Genomic DNA, 14928 nt, shown 5'->3' on the forward strand with positions numbered 1-14928 from the left:
ATCAATGATACGTGGTACAAGTTGAGGTAGTGAAGAGTTGTTTTATAAAAAAAGATATATTTTACACTTCCAAGGGACAAATATTGAAAGACGCATTGAATAAATTTCAATGTTTAATTTTCAAAATAGTTAATTTAGGATATTAATAATGAATTCTTATGATTTTGATGATCGGTCTTAGGATAAACGAAGACGAACTAAGCTGAATAAGTACACGCTTTGATGAGTGGTTTTGCTGATAAAAAAAGAAAAGAAAATGTGGAGAGTGGGATTTGAACCCACGCCCTTTCGGACCAGAACCTTAATCTGGCGCCTTAGACCAACTCGGCCATCTCCACATTTGCGGTTCAAGTTTCACTCTAAAACTAATTTTGTAGATTACGAGTGAGTCGTCAACTTCCGCCATGCTTTGACCCAAAAAGACAAAACTTCCGTAATGCAACAGAACTGTTATCATCTTCGCAATGCGTCCACGGTACTGAGACGTCTCGGAGTAGGACCATTTTGAGGTCGTCTCCTACGTCATATACTCATGAAATTTATCATGCCATGGTTTCTATTTCATTCCTATAACTCCTCCTCAGAGTGATTAACACTCTTTGAGATATCCCGAATTTTGACGCGGCTCATCCCTGTGATCTTTGACCTGATTTATCTCTATGATTGACCGGAATAAGATTGAATTCACGAAGTATTCGACATAACTTTTACGATTACTCTACCCGAGAGAGGCCGTGCAATTCAAAGAGAGATCTACAACGTACTGTAAGTTGCAACTCAGCAAAGTAACTAGCTAACAAAATGACGTCTCTGGAGAATCGAATTACTAATTGACAGCCCGAGTCCGCGAAAGTTCAAGTGGGACCTACCAATGGTAACCCTCCCGAGTCCCGAATGGGACATTTTGCAAAATACCTACAAACACCGACTCTGTCACGCGGGCCATCCGTGGCTGGCGATTCAGGCCCAACGTGTATGGGCTTTCACGCTGGGCCAGCTGCCTCCAAATCCATTCATCCTCTTCCCCTGAATTCAGTGACCTTATCCCCACGAAACTCCTATGAATAAACGTGGGATGTTTTCAATTTTTCCTCCTCTTTCCCCCCCGAAATAAAAGACGTGGAAGTCATGGGCAGGATCACGATCGAGACGTTGGCTCCCGGACAAAAAAAATTCAGGCATACGATATTGCAGCCAAACACCCCCGCCCTCCCATCTGGACCGTCCGTCCACTGGCGCTCTTGGCGACAAATCAACGCCCTCATTTTATTTTATTTTTTGGTCGGAGCCCTCATTTAAATAAGCTATTTTAAAAAATATATTTATTTATATCCCCTAAAAAATTAATAAATCATAAATATTTTTGTTGCTTACTAAGGTATTTGCATATAAATTATTGTCGATGTTAAATTTATTTTTTAAATTATTTATTTTTTGGGGAGCGAAACGGAGCCGGAGTATCTCGAGAGATCCGACGCTAGCAAGCAAAGGGCAAATCACCGCCCACCCCATAACATCTTTCGTACCAAAATGAATAATAGGAAAGAAAAACACTTGCACTGTACGCCACCAAACGCTTTCACGCCTACGTGTGCGATCTCGTAACCACGTTTACTTCCTGTCCCCTTATAAACTCTTGTTTTATTCGTTCAGAGCCGCCGGGAAGGAGAACGAAAAGAATCCGTGCTTCCTCTCCTCCTCCTCCACCCCTCTCGGATTCTCACCCAACACCGCCGTCCAGAGAAATTCCCGTCGCGAAATGGGTCCGATCGTGGTGACTCAGCTGGCGACGGGCCTGAGCGTGTTGGCCGGGGCGGTCCTCGTCAAGTCGGTCATGGACCAGAAGCCCATGGCCGGCCCCTTCCAGCGGTGCCCCTCCTGCAACGGCACGGGCCGGGTCTCCTGCATGTGCTCGCGGTGGTCGGACGGCGACGTCGGGTGCCGGACCTGCGCCGGTTCGGGACGGATGGCGTGCAGCAGCTGTGGTGGGACGGGCACGGGTCGGCCCCTCCCGGTCCAGCTCTCGGTGAGGCGTCCCAACCCTCCTCCTCCGTCTTAAGCGGGCCGTGGGCGGCTTCTTCGTAAACTCTTATATTTCCGGTCATATGTAGCAGTTCTGAGAGCAACTCTGGTCTCTAATACATTTGTTTTTTTTTTGCCCCTTTCTCTCTCTCTCTCTCTCTCTCTCTCTCTCGCTTTCCTTTAGAAGATTAAGTTATGTAACATAAGTTGGGAAGATACTTGGATGTAATGAAACGAGAATACTGCAAATTCAGATTATTATACGACGACGACGACGGCATAACCTTAGTAACTAGCTAGGATTTTGTTGAACAGAGGTTCCTAACATACAGCGACCGCCAGTTTTCCTCACAGTTTCAGATAAATGTTGTCAATACTGCGTGGCTCTCGCTCTACCTTTGAATGAATGCATCTCTTTGCCAATTTGCAATGGCTTCAGCGCTTAAAGAATGAGAGGCAAAAATTACGTGCGCGGAAGCTCTTCCCGCGATTCAAATCGACGGTGCTTGTGGAATTAATTGGGAAGAAAGGAAGAACAAGAAGGCTTAAGGTGCGGCCCCGATGCGTAGTACGTCCCAGAACCAGCGACGAAACAAGAGGTTCTGTCCAATTTGTCAACTTCTCCCGGTGGACGCTGCATTGCTTGGATAAGGTCTTGCTCCCGACGGTGCTGCTTCTCGGGCAAGAGCTCTAACATGCATCTGTCCTAACAAATGCTTAATCGAGGGAATCGGGAGCATATTAGATGCCCATAAATCGGATTCCTGTGACGATCCGTCATGCGAGTGTGAGGCAGTGCCGGTTTGGGGCCTCGAGCAGTGGTTTTGCAGAATGAATTGCCGTAGCGACTAGGGAACGACTGGTAGATATGGGAGTTGCGATTCGCGAACATAGGAGGACGGATTGGGTTCACGGTTGTGGCAGCAATGGCGGTGGACTGGCAAATGTCGCCCGAATCGGAGAGTTACGAATCATCAAGACGGCAGCTCGCGCATTTGGAAGCACCTTTTCTTCGAAAGAAAGCCATTTGCAATTGCATTGCTCAAAAGCAGATGCATCATGTATATTTAAGCCATCCAGGCTGTACCGAGCTCGAGAGAGAGAAATGGGAAACTGGGAAGTGGAACGCAGAGCCTCTTGGGCTTTACCCAATATGAAAAGATGATTGATTTTGTCCCTGATTGTTTTCATCTTCGGAAAGAAGACTGCGGCTAATCACATGTAACAATGGCCCCCGCCGTTGATCGCTGTCGGATCGAATTTCCGGCCAACTTTCCGGGTTCCCTTGTTGGGGCTCAATTGGAAAACGGAGCGACGGGACCGGGCTTTGATTGACCCCCTTTCCAATGTCATGAACTTTGACAAGATACGACTGAGAGGGAGTACAAAGGGGCGATAAAGCTATGAGTATCCTCTCTAACCCTAGCAGCACATTAAGCATGTTTTTTCGATAATCTTACCGACTAAGGCGCTGTAATACGAAAATTTTCTTCCGACGGTTAGAAATTCTCAATCCTTTGTCGCACGAGAGAATTTGTTTATCGAAGGTACCTGTTTGAATGTATTAGTTAGGGAAAAGTGTCACAAAAGTCATAAACTTAATGCATTGATGCCAATTTAGTCTTAAATCTTTTTTTTTTGTGCCAATTTAGTGCTAAATCTTTTATATTGATGTCAATTCAGTCGTAAACCTTTTATTGGTGCCACTTGAGTTCTAAACCTTTTGGATTGGTGCCAATTCAATCCTAAGATTTTTTGCATTTGTATAAATTGAGATAATCCGGTCAATTTTGACCCACAATCGCTAACGTGGACGTCAATTATCTTACGTGGCATGGCTGGCACTGACGTGGATATATTTTTAAATATTATATAAAATATTTAAAAATATTAAAAATATATTAAAAATATTCACATCAACGCCGACCGTTTCACTTAGGACAATCGACGTCCACGTCAGTAATTTTTAATCAAAATTGACCGAATTGACTCAATTTGTACAAATGCAAAAAATCTTAGGACTGAATTGGCACCAACCCAAATGTTTAGGACTCAATTGGCATGAATAAAACGTTTAAGACCCAATTAGCATCAATATAAAAAGTTTAGGACTGAATTGGCACTAATGCAATAGATTTGGGACTTTTTTTTTACACTTTTCCCGTATTAGTTACTGTGGGTGATTCTATCACTTAGCCTTTTCCGGTAAGTTCTCAATTCCCATTGTGATAAGAATATGCAAAAATTTAGATTCATTGCCTGCAGTTTAGCTATGCGTGAGTAACTTTTGCAGAGAGTTAACATAGGAAACATAAGCTATCAGGAAATGGGCCAAACTATGTATGTGTAACGCATTACCTAACAGTTAATGGAAAGACAATCGGAGCAACGAAAGACATGTAGAGGAAAGACGAGAGAACTAACCGGACTTGAACCAAAGACCCATGCCCCGAATCTCTTAAAGGGAGTTCCGGTATTCTAATGCTATGTTGCTCGGAATAAAGTGGCTTGCTAGGTGATCGTAAAATTCACACAGAAACTGGTGACGGACAAATTCGATCAGACGGGCAGTACAACATATCAATTCGTCACGTAAAAATAAGCCACTCGTCCCAATGGAACAGGTTTAACCCATTTTGTCTTTCTGCATGGTTTATGAAATGCCCGGTTAGTTGCGGGCTTATTCATTTTCCGCTTACCATAGAGCAAAGTGTACCACCATGCATAGAGAGTTTCGCTACTACCCAATCATCAATGCCAAGCCCTGACTTCATCAAAGAGGTATTTGTACATTGCACAACCGTTCTATAGACTAGACAAGGAGAGTCAATACAAGCTCTCTTTTCCAATTACACAATCTTGCTTTGCATAATCACACCTCTCTCTCTTTCTCTCTCATCCTCATTCCTTTGCAAAAGGATTTCCAATTCAATCTCGATTTGTTCTCTCTCTCGAGTTCTTCCTCACTTGGGTGTGAAAGCCTGCAATAACCCACCACAAGAAGTGTCATAACACGTAGTGCTTTAAACGATTGAGTCTTAAGTATAGATGGGGATGTAGCTCAGCTTACTGCAAAAACTGTAGCATGACCCGGATCGGCGAGGTGAGCGAAGAGGTTATCAATCGGGCCGGTGCCGGTGTAGATGTGTTGGAACCAAGCGCCCATAACAGCCAACATGGCCAGCCTCCCATTCTTGATCTCCTTGGTCCTCAACTCCTTCACCTTCTCGGGCGAGCCGGACCCCCACCCGAGTGGGTCAAACCAGAGCCCACCGGGGTACCCAACATCGGTGCCAGTGAGCTTGTTGTTGGGGAAGATGGGATCGGTGTTGACGCACCCGGGCTTGATGATGTCGGCCCATCTCCTGCCCTCAGCCCAACCGATGAAAATGAGCTCGACAATGAAGAGGGTGGTGGTGTCGGTGAAGTACTCCTGCTCCCCGGCGGTGTACCACGAGGGAGTGTTGAGGATGCCAATCTTCGTGAGGAACTCGGGGATGAAAATGCCAGCGGCCCCGAGCATTGCCCATCTGCAGTGGACCAGCTCCGCTTGTTGGTTCCATCTCAAGCTCTCAGGATCAGAGGCTGTCAATTATCAGATCCATTTAGACACTATCTTTGTCAAAACTGGAGAACTCTAACAAGGTTAGGACAAAGTATACTAAGATATCAAGTTTATGGACGACCTAGGAGTGTTCAAGACGCAATTTTGGAGGCACTTGATCCTACTAAAAGTTCCAATAATTGCTTAAGCAACCTAATTTCTCTAAATATCTTTACTACATGAACTGTCAATGGAGAAATTTGGTCTCACTATAAGATAGTCAATTAGATCCAAACATGAACACATGCCTTTAGATCGACACTCTCCTACAACTTACCGAGGCCAAGAGGATCGAAGCCGAAGTCTCCCGGGAGGCTGCCCAGAGAGTGATTCAAATGCAGCAAATCAGACTTCTTGTTAAAAGTTAGGTTGTAAACACAACAGTGGCCATAAATTAAGCATGATCAAGGAGCGAACCTGCCGTCGAGCCACGGAGGAGGAACGCTTCCTGGGAACCAGATAGGTCTATTGGGATCCGCCGCTGCGCAAACGGTGGCCAACCTTCCTGCGGCCGCAGCCGGCGGGGTGTGCTTGCTCACGCGCAGCTTTTTGCCGGTAAGGAATGAAGATCCATTCTTTTGGCCACTGAAACCACGTGCAAGCAATGGTCATTTATCAGAAACCCCAAGATAAAAAGCTGGGATTTCGACATTTGGAGCTCTCCAAACAATCATCTCCTATGATATTCATTGTTCATCGCCTTATGACTGATTATAAACACATGCATATCATAACGAGCGTATATTATACACGATCTTATGAGATTTTCCAAGCTAAAGTGCAGAAGAGCTTGCCTCGGAGAGGAGATGGCCACAGCTGCAATGGCTGAGGAAGCGCACACCGAAGCCATTCTCTCTGAATAACTCGCGAGAGGTGGAGCGGGGAATATGGGGCGTATGTGAAAATCCGTGGGCATAGAAAACCGTGTTAATGTATGCGTGGGCTTATCTCAAAGGATAGGAGGGGCGGCCTCTGATTGGCTCCTCCCTTGCCACGTGGGCCGCAGAATCTATTGAGAGGAGTCCCTCCACCTGCCACGTGGAAGCTGCCGAGTGATTCCTTCCTTGGATATCTGGGAGTTAGTGGCTCACGTTGGCGGATCGGGTGGCCGGCCAATCAGGATGCCCCCCGACCCTTGGTCGGATATCTCGGCTAGTTGATGAGTTTGTAGCGAGTAGATGAGGAGCAAAAAGAAGTAGAAAAAATTTACGATGCGGCTGCTTGTACCTTGGCTGGAACAGGAAGTCACGTGAAAATTTCCTGCCGAATGCTGTGAAGATAGCTATGTTACCGGCGGTTTGATTAATTTTCAGCAAGGAGACGTGGCATTGCGATTTTGATGGAACAAATCGAAAGGTCGCACTAGGTATGAAATAATGTGCGTTTAGAAAGCTTAGCTGGATACAAAATGATGAAAGAAGATACAAGAAAGTTGAAAATAAAGATTTGATTAGGCTCATTTGTTTCGCGGAAATAAATTATTTGGCAAACATTTTTCAAAAAATCGATCGCTTGCATCGCGTGCCATAATGGACGAACGAAAAAGATTTCCATCATCCATGGAAATTCTGCAATATAATTTGCTGTCGATGATGAAAATATTTATTCTCGACTAATTATTTCAATTGACACAAGCCATCGTTTCAAGAGTTTAAAACTCATTCATTTTCGAGAAACAAACTGAGCGAGCGAGCGACCGAGAGAGACGTTAGACATTGGGCTGCTTCTTCACTTCATCTCAGGCCCATAACCATTAAATCAGCCCAGAGTAACGGTTGGGCCCCGTTTTAAACAGGGCAGGGGACGGGGTTGCTCAGTAATTGCTCTAACCTCACGCAACTTCCCTCGCAGAAACAGCAATTTTGCCGTTGAGACTCAAACCGGATGTCTCAGCCAAAAAAAAAAAAAAAACCAGGAGAATAGAGAAAACTATGACGCTTCCGTTGACCTTCGGCTTACAAAAAGTATAGAGCGAGGAGGAGGAGTCCCAAGTTGCGGAGTTGAATTTGGAATACTGAAAGTTCGTATCGTGTGATTAATCTGGACGAGACATGTTCGCCTCTTAATCACCGAGCTAGAATACTATTCGACGAGTTTTTATTTACTATAAGCCCCGTACGTAGGTTGCAGATGCACCGACCATTCAAAACAAGGACGATCCTTTTCACCTTGGCCTCCTTTGACGATGTCGGAATTAACTGGTAGAGCTTGTGGGGTCCAGCCGAACGACAGTAATCCCACCACGTCGTCATCCTTATCTTCATGCAAGGGGTCCAGGAAATCATCACCGAGAGAAGCCATTTGCTTTCGAGTGGATAAAGACATGACCCGCCACCACCATCTCTCTCTCGATCTCTCTTGACCTAACAAGCAAGAAATCTAGGCATATGGAATAGATCCTTACCAGGTGGGAGTAGGAGGAGAGTTAATCATTTCTCGTTCACTCATTTACTTTTGCGAAAGCCACCGATGGATAGGAGATTGAGTTTGGCATGTTCGCATTGCTGTCTCGACTTTATTTCGAATCTATAAAGCCCAAGCGTTGCCTCTTGATTCTCACAGCACCATGCTCACCTAAGCTCTAGGAGGTAAGCGGCTTCAGGTTCCATCTAGCTTCTACAGAGACTTGAAACCTACTAGTCGAAATCGGTTCTTCATTTTGTGAAATCTGGAACTTACCTTGCTTATCCCGAAACTTGAAACCGGCGAATTTTTTCATTTAGTTAAGTAAAATGAAAGTGAAACGCAACAACAAAAATAAAATTTTCCATTTGTCAATAGCAACAATACATAAAAGATAAACACGTAAAATAAAATAAACAACAAATATTTTGCTCCAAATTTTAACCACTCGAAATCAATATAAACGACAAACATGATTAATCACTTAATAATAGTTTCAAATTAAAATTACTATTAACTAACTAAAGTAATTATTAAAAAGCCTCACCACATATATTCGTTCAACTTCAACTCTTAAACTCTATTTACCGATGATAATCTTATCATTAAGACAATCTATTTATTGAAAAAAAAAAGAGTTTAAATAAAACGTTCACTTTTTAAATTTATTATTTAGGATTTTGTAGGTTCTTGATTGTCGGTTCCCGGTTCGGTTCCCTGTGGGAACGAGAAACCAAACCGCATAGTACAGGTTCCTAAAAGTATGACACCAAGAACCGGATCAGGTTTCACTAGAACTTAGAATGGGACTGGTTCCCATATGTAGAGTTCTCCGGTTCCTGTATCTACCCATAAACCATGCTCACCTCCTTAAGCTCCGACATGAACTTTCCCAGCTGATAGCAAAATGTTGATTTGCACCGTATACTAACGTAATGATTAACGTAGTTTCGTTTTTTTCTAAACCGCAACGATCCATATAGTTCTCAGCAGGAGTACAGTGACAGCACTTTCCTAAGGAAAATTTATAGAAGATAAGAGTGACAATTTTCTCCATGTAAGGATGATTTGAATGCCCTTTCATTATCATGAGATGAAAAGAGAGATGCGATTTCCAGTTTGATGGTACTTCCAGTAATTTCCTCTTTCTGCCCGAGGTCAAATCCCACGAGTAACTTTTCGAGCCTGTCGAGTTCTTAAAGAATACGTACCATTAAGCGATCCGGTCAACATCCATTGAGTATCGGGCTTTCGTCACGGGTCAAAACTAAATTTACAGTATGGAGCTGATAGTATTAGGTGTTGCATTTGTGCTCCCAGTGGAATCATACGTACCGGCAAATTGAGAGACTGTCGTAAAACCTAACGTAAGACTAGCATGAGAGGGGCTACTACAAATGTAAGGAATGATTGTGAATCGCAATGATGCCGCTGCACATTTAGAACCCCCTTTTTCCAAGAATGCTTCCCTCATTTTCAACTCCTAGTCTCAGTCCTCCCTTTGCTTGGTCAACAAGTGTAGACCAAGAATCGGCATCATTGCCAAGTGCTCGGCCTGCTCTGTTGGGCTAAAAAGCAGCGAACAAGCGCGCACAGCCGAACCATGTGAGCACCGTGCATAATCCAGCATCATTTAGCCTTGTGTCTGTAGATTACCAGATCGCGAGCTTTTTACTTGCAAACATAACCAGCACAATGATAGCGCCTGTCGCCGGTAATCACCGTGTCGTGTTCGCCGGGACAATTTCACGTGCTTTGTGGCCCTCGTGTGTTGCCCTAAAGGGGTTTCGTTTGTATGAACGTGTTGGGATGAATCTTAGTGGTTGATTGAGTCTTCATTATGTGATATAGTGATGACTGTGTCCAGCGGTCCTGAAGATGGAAGCAGGAAAAGGGACTTTGTTCTTGGACTTTTGAGGACTAGGACATCATGATGACCTTACACTGACGATTGCGGTATTATGGAGGAAGTGATAGGGGAGACGATTAGGCCCAAGACCCACCTGGGCCAAAAGAAACCTAACTTTTACGTTGGTAAGGCCTTGAGAAGTGAACTTACACAAGGATGGGACCAGATGCTTAACCTGGATTTTAAAACTTGCCCAACAGTAAATGTTTGGTAATTTCTCTTTATTTACCATAGTAACATGCACGAGTGTATCTACTCGACGATTGTTATTGTTCGTAGTTTAGAAAGCTTGGTATAAAGAACAAGAAAGTATCTTATATAACGGCAACACCATATGTTTTATTGATGTGATATCATTAAATCAATCACATCTTTTCGAATTTCAAATTTCGAAAAATTAGCAGCTATCACATAAGTTATTTGCCCCCTAATAACGACTTGAAGGGTTGATATGTATGGAGTTATAGAGAGGCTGCAGTATCGAAACTTTATGAAACTTTTTCGTATACATGTGAAGACCTCTTTTGCTTGATTCGAATTGCTAAAGCAAGAGGTAATAGCGACTCCCTGTATCTTCGATTTCGATAGCAAATGCAAGTGTAATAAATTACCGATGGGCGTGCTTTGTGTTCTCTCTCTCTTCCTTATGCATGTCGCATCGGAGTGTCTATAGTCCTCTCTCTCATCAAGCATGTACGAGCGGACGTGGCCTGGTATTAGGGTTCTTTCCGATGCTCATGTCTCATCAAAGTTTCGAGCGAGATAATTACTTCAACCTCCTTTTTACTAAAAATAGAAAGCGTGAGCCAATGAAACTAACTTAACCTGCAAGCTATAACAGTCGACACCACACATGGGTAGTGCCCCAGAATCCGAAGCCCACACGTCTTCAAACTTGAATTCTGCGTGGAAGGCAAAACCATCAGACGCCGCCTCGGACGTTAAAACAGAGTTTTCTACAAACCATGTGATGATGATGCTGATGATGGATGCCCATTGCTTACTACCCACTACCCAAAAACTTTGTTCTAAATTTTTTACTCTTTCAACTGCTCCAAGTTGCAGATGCATCAGCATGTCAGTCGTTTAGGAGCGAGCCCCTCGTCATCATTGCATGCTTTGGTCTGCATCTTTCTCGACCCTGTCCTCCTCGCCCCTCCTTGCATCATTACGAGTCGTCGTTATCCACATGAAACCCCTTCCTTTACTTACACATGGAGATGAAGCTGTGGAAAGAGATGATCAACTTCTCTTTCCACAAGAAAAAGTTAAAAATATGGTGATGGGCTGCTTAGGGCATGCGAGATATTTTGATGGTCGACGCTAACAACACTAGGGAGGAAGCAACGTCTGACCGAGGCACGCGTGAGCTGAGAGGTAGATGAAACGGAGCTCTCAATTGCATGACGCACTTGTGAGAAAAATGGTGGATGATTCACTCGAGGCTTGAGAATACTACGATCAATTCGCTGATACGTGCGTGATTCAACTAGCTCCGCATACACATACACGCAGCCCATATGTCTTTACATATGTATCCAACGTTGATATTTCTGTGATTTTTGTTTGTATGTGACATATGTGTGGTCTTTGCTGGAGGGGAATATTACCCCATCTGCCCTAAATACTTTTTAATTTTACTAATTGAATCCTAAATTTTAACGCGAAATTTTAATACAGGCTTTCCAATTAAGTTTGATTGAACGTATCACATCGTCGACTTTCACTTTTTAATTTTGCTAACTGAGTCCTAAATTTTTAGGCGAAATTTTAATGCGAGCCTTCCGATTAAGTTTGACTGGACGAATCATGTCGTTGATTTTCGGCAAAAGTTGATTAAAATGACTACAGTGAAATTTCGCGCAAGAATTTAAGACTCTTTTTGTAAAATTGAAAAATCTGGGATTATAATAGATTTGGGGCTTATCGAACAATTTTCCCATTTTAGGGGGAGATGTGACGCCACTTCTAGTGAAATCCTGATTTGAAAAAGGGGCCGTCAACTTTGAAGGCTAATTATCTTTTCTTGAAAAGTCTTCTCTCATTGAATCATGTCATACTTTGGAGTTTGGACACTTCTCAACACTCATCTACCTAAACAATAATTAATCATCATTATTTGAACATCAACTTGGTCATTCCTATCTCTTGTTTTGGATAATCTCTTGTTTTGATTCTTGAGCAATGTGGGACCCCAACAAAATTCATGCTAACTCACTTTATCTTACTATTCAAGAACTTGTGCAGCTCTACCTTGGCATTTTGACGTAAAGAAATCACGAGAACTTATGTTAAAAGATTAAAAAGTTTTAATTCGTGTGATCTCTACGTCAAAAGCACTTGGGTAGTAACATCAAGGGAAATATCTTTCTGACAAGATTGTCAGAGACGGTATAATTTTAACCGTAGATTCATATCATGTTTTGCATAAAGCATTTATTGATTGGAAGATCGTGAGATTATAAATAACTAACAGCATTGTTAGATCGTCAAGCTAAAGCTTCTTAACATCAATTCATGTGATAGAAATATTTGATTATAAAACTAAGGTCTAACATGTCATCATTTACTTCTTAAAGGTATTGGAAGAGACTAACTTAGTTAAGAAACTTCATCAAGCCGTGTACAATCATCTATTATGCAAATATGATATGAAATCCCTAATCGGGACAATGCAAGTAATATATGAAACTTTAACACGTCCCGTGTTATGCGACGGGACAACAAGACACAAGAAAGTGATTCGTAAGTGTGGACACTACTTTCGACCCAATTTTTTGTTTTGTTTTTGTGGACATTACTAGCGAGATAAAGCAATGCCTCTCCCTCTTTCTACAGTATGAATGGCTCAATATGGTCAGAACTTGGTGGCTGCGTCTAGAGAGATTGAAAGTGCTTATAGATAAGCTTGAAGAGCAATTACCTTCGATGAACTCGCGAAAAGACGTTGGTTAAACTTCACTTACCATGCACGTAAAGGCTGTCTCAAGACCGCCGGGCAAGAAGCAACCCTAAGCCCAATCCCTCAGTTGGCTAGCTTCTCACGTTACGACCAAGTAAAACGGACCATTTTATTTCCTTTCAATAAACAACGAGTGGATCTTTTTTAGGTTCCGATGTCGGATAAATACGATTTGGTGCAAGAGTTGACGTCTCCATCTCTATCCCGTAAGTCACGCCACTTCGTTAAACGACACAAGCATTGAAAAAAACTTCAACGAAATTATATCGATGGGACACTTTTTGTCTTGCGTTCTATTTTTGGCCTGACATTTATTTCGCACACGAAAGAATACTAACAAACAAAAACACAGGGAGAGCGAGCATAAATCATGAAGTTATCGTTATAAGTCGACCGAATATCCGTATTAACTATGACCGCCGTGGGTTACATGAGATGCTATATTTGAAACCTTCCTCCGAATGTGATGGAGTGAGGAAAGAAGTGAAAAATCGAAAGATCAAATCGGCAGAACGAGGAAATCACCAGAAGACCATGGTGAAACTTGGGATTTGTACAGGAGCACCCAAACCCTAATCTGCTGAGAAAATATTGACCGAAGGCTGACTTCGGTCCACGTATTGTGGGGAAGTTTGAAACGTGTTCCTTTCTGACGAGCGGAGAAGACAACGTGTCTTGGCAATCACTCAAAGGCCGGCTGGCCTGCCCTTCCTCTCACTAAGATATCGCACGACGCCCGAAGAGAATTATAAATAAAACTAAGTGGGATAGACGGAATTGGACACGTGTTTAGCACGTTAAGCAGCTATCCCTACTACCCTCTCCTGTGGAATTTAATTTTCTAGGCAGAACAGTTCTCACCGATCCCCATTGCTTACATGCTTCGAGAAGACGGCTAAGGAATGAGAATTGATACATTTCTACGCTAAACCCTCGTTTTAGCTTGCCATTAGTGCGCACACGCGTACTCAAAATACCTTGACAAAATTACAATTCGACTCTTAGTTTCAAGACTTTTAGTTGGGACACCGATGGCAACGAATTCCAATGCCGGGACTATTTGAGTGAATTATTTTCGTTATTTTACTGATTTTGACGGAGTTTAGCGAACGAAGATTTTCCAATCTTAGTTCTTATTCTATCTAGGTATTGGTAATCGGTTTCTATGAAGACGATAGCTGAGGTTGCTTGATTGGCCAAATGGGAGATCTTAACTAGTGATATTATGTGCGTTGAGATGTGAATTGCGTTAGAGATGTCTCAAATCGGAGAAGTAATGTGGTACGAAACAGTTAATATATTATAGTTGGCTAATTACTTATTAGCTTAAGTTTTTGAATTGATGTGAGTCCGACTGGATATGTTGACAAAATCAGATTTAAGCTCCTTCTTAGCGATCTCCTCGGATAAAGGTATTGGGCTTTTGCTGCGCTCTTCCAACAAATGATATCATATTATATGATTGATTGGTGGAAAGCCTGCAGATCTAATAAATCCCTGTTGGGATGTTTTACAGTGAAGGTATTGAATTTTCACTGTGCGTCGCCGACAATGTGGTATCAATCAGAAAGGATAGCACTTCTAGTTCAAAGGAGGGTCTTCTTAACTCCTAGATTAGGAATGGCGAGTCAATGATAAGAAGGGAACAGAAAAGCATGAAGAACGAGACAAGAGTTGTTAGGGAAGATGACGCATCGTGCTGTAGACGAACCCGGTGGTTAATATAGCACAAAGCTTTCTTGTGTTGTTAATCCCGTGATCTCTAGTTGGAGCATATTCGCTGACCACGCTCTTGCGTCAAATGTGACATGCATGCAATTGGTCTGTTCCACATACGTTAAGCCCTCGTCGGCGATGTTCCTCGGAGAGAGGTTGAGCTATAACTTAGAGTGAAAGCTCATGTGCGCGGTCCATCGCAGATGAACGAAGGTCAAACTTAATCGTGTGCATCCGTTGGCTCTAAAAGATTAAACTTTTAATGATGATAACCGAGCACTCGATTCCAAATTGGTGTCAAAACCAAGTTTC

At 42.9% G+C, this 14928-nt stretch overlaps 2 protein-coding genes and 1 non-coding gene across 3 annotated transcripts; 1 reads left to right on the plus strand and 2 right to left on the minus strand.

Annotated features, from left to right (window-relative positions):
• Window positions 1-257: 257 nt before the first annotated feature.
• TRNAL-AAG lies at window positions 258-338 on the minus strand. The gene has a single exon. It is a non-coding gene; the product is annotated as a tRNA-Leu (tRNA).
• A 1339-nt stretch (window positions 339-1677) lies between these two features.
• LOC115749420 lies at window positions 1678-2288 on the plus strand. The gene has a single exon (XM_030686234.2). It carries the CDS (start codon window positions 1760-1762, stop codon window positions 2057-2059), a length of 300 nt encoding a protein of 99 aa, XP_030542094.1. The 5' UTR covers window positions 1678-1759; the 3' UTR covers window positions 2060-2288.
• A 2472-nt stretch (window positions 2289-4760) lies between these two features.
• Window positions 4761-6575, minus strand: LOC115749431 (chlorophyll a-b binding protein 7, chloroplastic). The gene is made up of 5 exons (XM_030686250.2): window positions 6421-6575; window positions 6044-6211; window positions 5904-5941; window positions 5093-5607; window positions 4761-5003 (listed from the first exon to the last, which is right to left on the minus strand). Exons 1-5 carry the CDS (start codon window positions 6540-6542, stop codon window positions 4986-4988), a joined length of 861 nt encoding a protein of 286 aa, XP_030542110.1. The 5' UTR covers window positions 6543-6575; the 3' UTR covers window positions 4761-4985.
• Window positions 6576-14928: the final 8353 nt, after the last annotated feature.

The sequence above is a fragment of the Rhodamnia argentea genome, chromosome 6, assembly GCF_020921035.1.
Source record: "Rhodamnia argentea isolate NSW1041297 chromosome 6, ASM2092103v1, whole genome shotgun sequence".
Classification (NCBI taxonomy): domain Eukaryota; kingdom Viridiplantae; phylum Streptophyta; class Magnoliopsida; order Myrtales; family Myrtaceae; genus Rhodamnia; species Rhodamnia argentea.

Coding starts and splice junctions, on each gene's coding strand:
- LOC115749420 (XM_030686234.2), top strand. CDS start 1,760: ATGGGTCCGATCGTGGTGACTCAGCTGGCGACGGGCCTGAGCGTGTTG.
- LOC115749431 (XM_030686250.2), bottom strand. CDS start 6,542: ATGCCCACGGATTTTCACATACGCCCCATATTCCCCGCTCCACCTCTC. Junction 6,212..6,420: donor GTGGCCATCTCCTCTCCGAG/GCAAGCTCTTCT, acceptor ACGTGGTTTCAG/TGGCCAAAAGAATGGATCTT. Junction 5,942..6,043: donor CCTCCGTGGCTCGACGGCAG/GTTCGCTCCTTG, acceptor CTCTCTGGGCAG/CCTCCCGGGAGACTTCGGCT.